The 2,924-nt window shown below is 44.1% G+C and overlaps 1 protein-coding gene across 1 annotated transcript; it reads left to right on the top strand.

Moving 5' to 3' along the window:
- Positions 1-871: 871 nt before the first annotated feature.
- sox3 (SRY-box transcription factor 3) lies at positions 872-2,703 on the top strand. The gene has a single exon (XM_041048663.1). The coding sequence runs from the start codon at positions 1,070-1,072 to the stop codon at positions 1,970-1,972; it is 903 nt and encodes a 300-aa protein (XP_040904597.1). The 5' UTR covers positions 872-1,069; the 3' UTR covers positions 1,973-2,703.
- Positions 2,704-2,924: the final 221 nt, after the last annotated feature.

The following is a 2,924-nucleotide window of genomic DNA, read 5'->3' on the forward strand; positions in this document are numbered from 1 at the left end:
CTGTGGATTTTTTTAACAGCGCCGAAAGAGACAGCACAACTTCCGAGAAAAACTTCCGAGCAGTTTGTCCAAAAGGGTTGTCGTGAAAAATTTTAAGGCCAAAAAAAAAGAAGATAACCTCTCAGTCTGCTGACAGCTGAGTTCTCAGTTGTGACAGCACAGAAAAATTCCTCTCCCCCAAGAAATAAGACAAAAAACATTTTTTTTTTGTTCGTCAAATAAAATTGAAATTGTGATTAAAGAAAAGCAATAAAAGCGTGTTTGACAGCAGGTACACATGAACGATTTTTTTTGTATGGCAAGGGCACATTTTATTCCAATGTTTCACCTTTTGTTTTGAGTATTTTGACTCATTTTAATTCGGTTTTGGCCTGCAGGGATCAGCCTCTGTGATTCATTTACTGGCACTGTTTCCCTGCAGCATACTTAAAGGTATATCAGGCCTGTACTCTTAGTTTTATATAAAGTTCACGATTCTACAAAATCTTTCAAACTTTTGCATGTTTGACATTCAGTTTTATTCAACTGAGCCTCAAATGTAGAAAAAAAAAGTTCACATCCATTCAATGAGAAAAACAAATCGGCTGCGTTTTCCGTTAACCTCTCGTCTTCATTCTCGGATTATAAAGGTTGTAAATCTGTAATATTTTTGCGCTCAGGTTGTTGAGCTGCGCTGCTGTTTTAAAACTTTACCTCTCCCTCCTCCTCTAACCAAAACACGGCGCTGTGTGCTCCGGTTGGTTACTCCTGTGCTGCGCACTGATTGGTCGCCTGCTCCTCATTGTCATGCTGTCAATCTACATCACATGGTCCGGCCACTAGGCCTATTAACAGATGAGCTTGGCGAACAAGTTTACAGACTTCTGTTTCAGAGCCGTGGGGGACGGAGCAGCTTTGAGCGGAGAGAAACCAGAAGCACCTGCAGACACATTTGCCTCTTTGGGCAGAACTTTTTTTTCCCATCTTCTTATGAGACTGGTCAGTACTTCTACCTCTTTGACTTTTGGCGCTGTTCTGTGAACTTTTTTTTTTTTTATGTGCCTGTGAGTGAACACGACAAGCTGCCTGAATGTATAACATGATGGAAACCGAGCTCAAGACCCCGCTCCCGCAGTCCAACTCGGGCTCGGCGCCGGGCACAAAGAACAACAGTGCCAGCGACCAGGAGCGGGTGAAGCGGCCCATGAACGCCTTCATGGTCTGGTCCCGGGGACAGCGGAGGAAGATGGCGCAAGAAAATCCCAAAATGCACAACTCTGAAATCAGCAAGCGGCTTGGTGCTGACTGGAAACTTCTGACCGACGCTGAAAAGAGGCCATTCATCGACGAGGCCAAGCGTCTACGCGCTATGCACATGAAGGAGCACCCGGATTATAAATACCGTCCCCGCAGGAAGACCAAGACCTTGCTCAAGAAAGACAAGTATTCTTTGCCCGGGGGACTGTTGCCGCCAGGAGCCAATGCCGTCAACAACTCGGTGTCGGTGGGGCAGCGGATGGACGGTTATGCGCACATGAACGGGTGGACAAACAGTGCGTACTCCCTCATGCAGGACCAGTTGGCTTACCCTCAGCATCACAGCATGAACAGCCCTCAGATTCAGCAGATGCACCGATACGAGATGGCAGGGCTTCAGTACCCGATGATGTCCTCGGCGCAGACCTACATGAACGCGGCTTCCACGTACAGCATGTCTCCGGCGTACACGCAGCAGACCACCAACGCCATGGGACTGAGCTCCATGGCGTCCGTTTGCAAGACCGAGCCGAGCTCACCGCCGCCGGCCATCACATCCCACTCTCAGCGGGCGTGTTTGGGGGACCTGAGGGATATGATAAGCATGTACCTGCCTCCCGGCGGGGACAGCGCGGAGCATTCCTCCCTGCAGAGCAGCCGGTTACACAGCGTCCACCAGCACTATCAGACCGCAGGGACTGGCGTCAATGGGACGCTACCACTCACCCACATCTGAGAGCAGCAAGGAAAAAAAAAGACTTCAAACTTAAAAAAAATAAAAATAAGAGTACTTCGGATACTTGAACTTTTTGGTTGCTAAAGAAACGACGTTCAACAGTTTTGTTCAAAAACAACTTTGTCTCAATATCATTTGAGTTGTTTTCATTTTAAATGGACCGAAACTGAACGTTGAGCCCATCAGAGTAAATTGCATTGCAAAGAGGCTTTTTATCACAAGTATAAGCAATCAACATATGTAGAAGAATTGGACTTCTATATTTTAAATAATGCCATATTTTCTCTCTATGAAAAGGCATGTGGCCTCATTAAGAGGCTGGTGTATTTCAGAAAAGCTGGATGGAAAGTTGGTACATAAATGTTTACACTTAATTTGTAGAATGTCAGTTGTCTCGACTGTGTCCAAATTTTGTAGTCTCGTTTTTTTTCCCCCCTCCCCTCCTCATGACCTAGGTTAAAATGAAATGTTAAGACTGTGCGGGTCGCAAACGCAGGTTTTATTTATAGTAAGATTTTTTTTTCTTTCTTTTTAGCTTGTGAACCCGATGTTTTGTCACGTGAAAAATGTTCAAATTTGTTTTTTGTAAAATGTTTTGTTCTGTGATGGTTTTTGACAGTGTCATGTTTACTCATTATCCTGAACGAAAAGGTTTATTTAAACTGACGTTTCTACATATTTTAAGACCATCCTCTATTCTTAAATGCTGAATAAATTTGTACGAAACATGATTCGTGCCTCTGTCTTTTGTGTGTAATGTGAGGTTTGGAAATATGACTATGCTTTAAAATCTCTGGAGCAGAGTTTGCCTCCCCAGGGAGCATAAAATTGAAAATTTCATAGGTGATGTGTGATCTTCAAAAACACTGAAGGACAATCCTGTTATTTCAATCAATGATGGACCAAACAACTGGAAATTTACATGTTGAACATGCATGATCACAGTTATTTT

This window comes from Toxotes jaculatrix, chromosome 10, assembly GCF_017976425.1.
Source record: "Toxotes jaculatrix isolate fToxJac2 chromosome 10, fToxJac2.pri, whole genome shotgun sequence".
NCBI lineage: Eukaryota > Metazoa > Chordata > Actinopteri > Toxotidae > Toxotes > Toxotes jaculatrix.

Coding starts and splice junctions, on each gene's coding strand:
- sox3 (XM_041048663.1), top strand. CDS start 1,070: ATGTATAACATGATGGAAACCGAGCTCAAGACCCCGCTCCCGCAGTCC.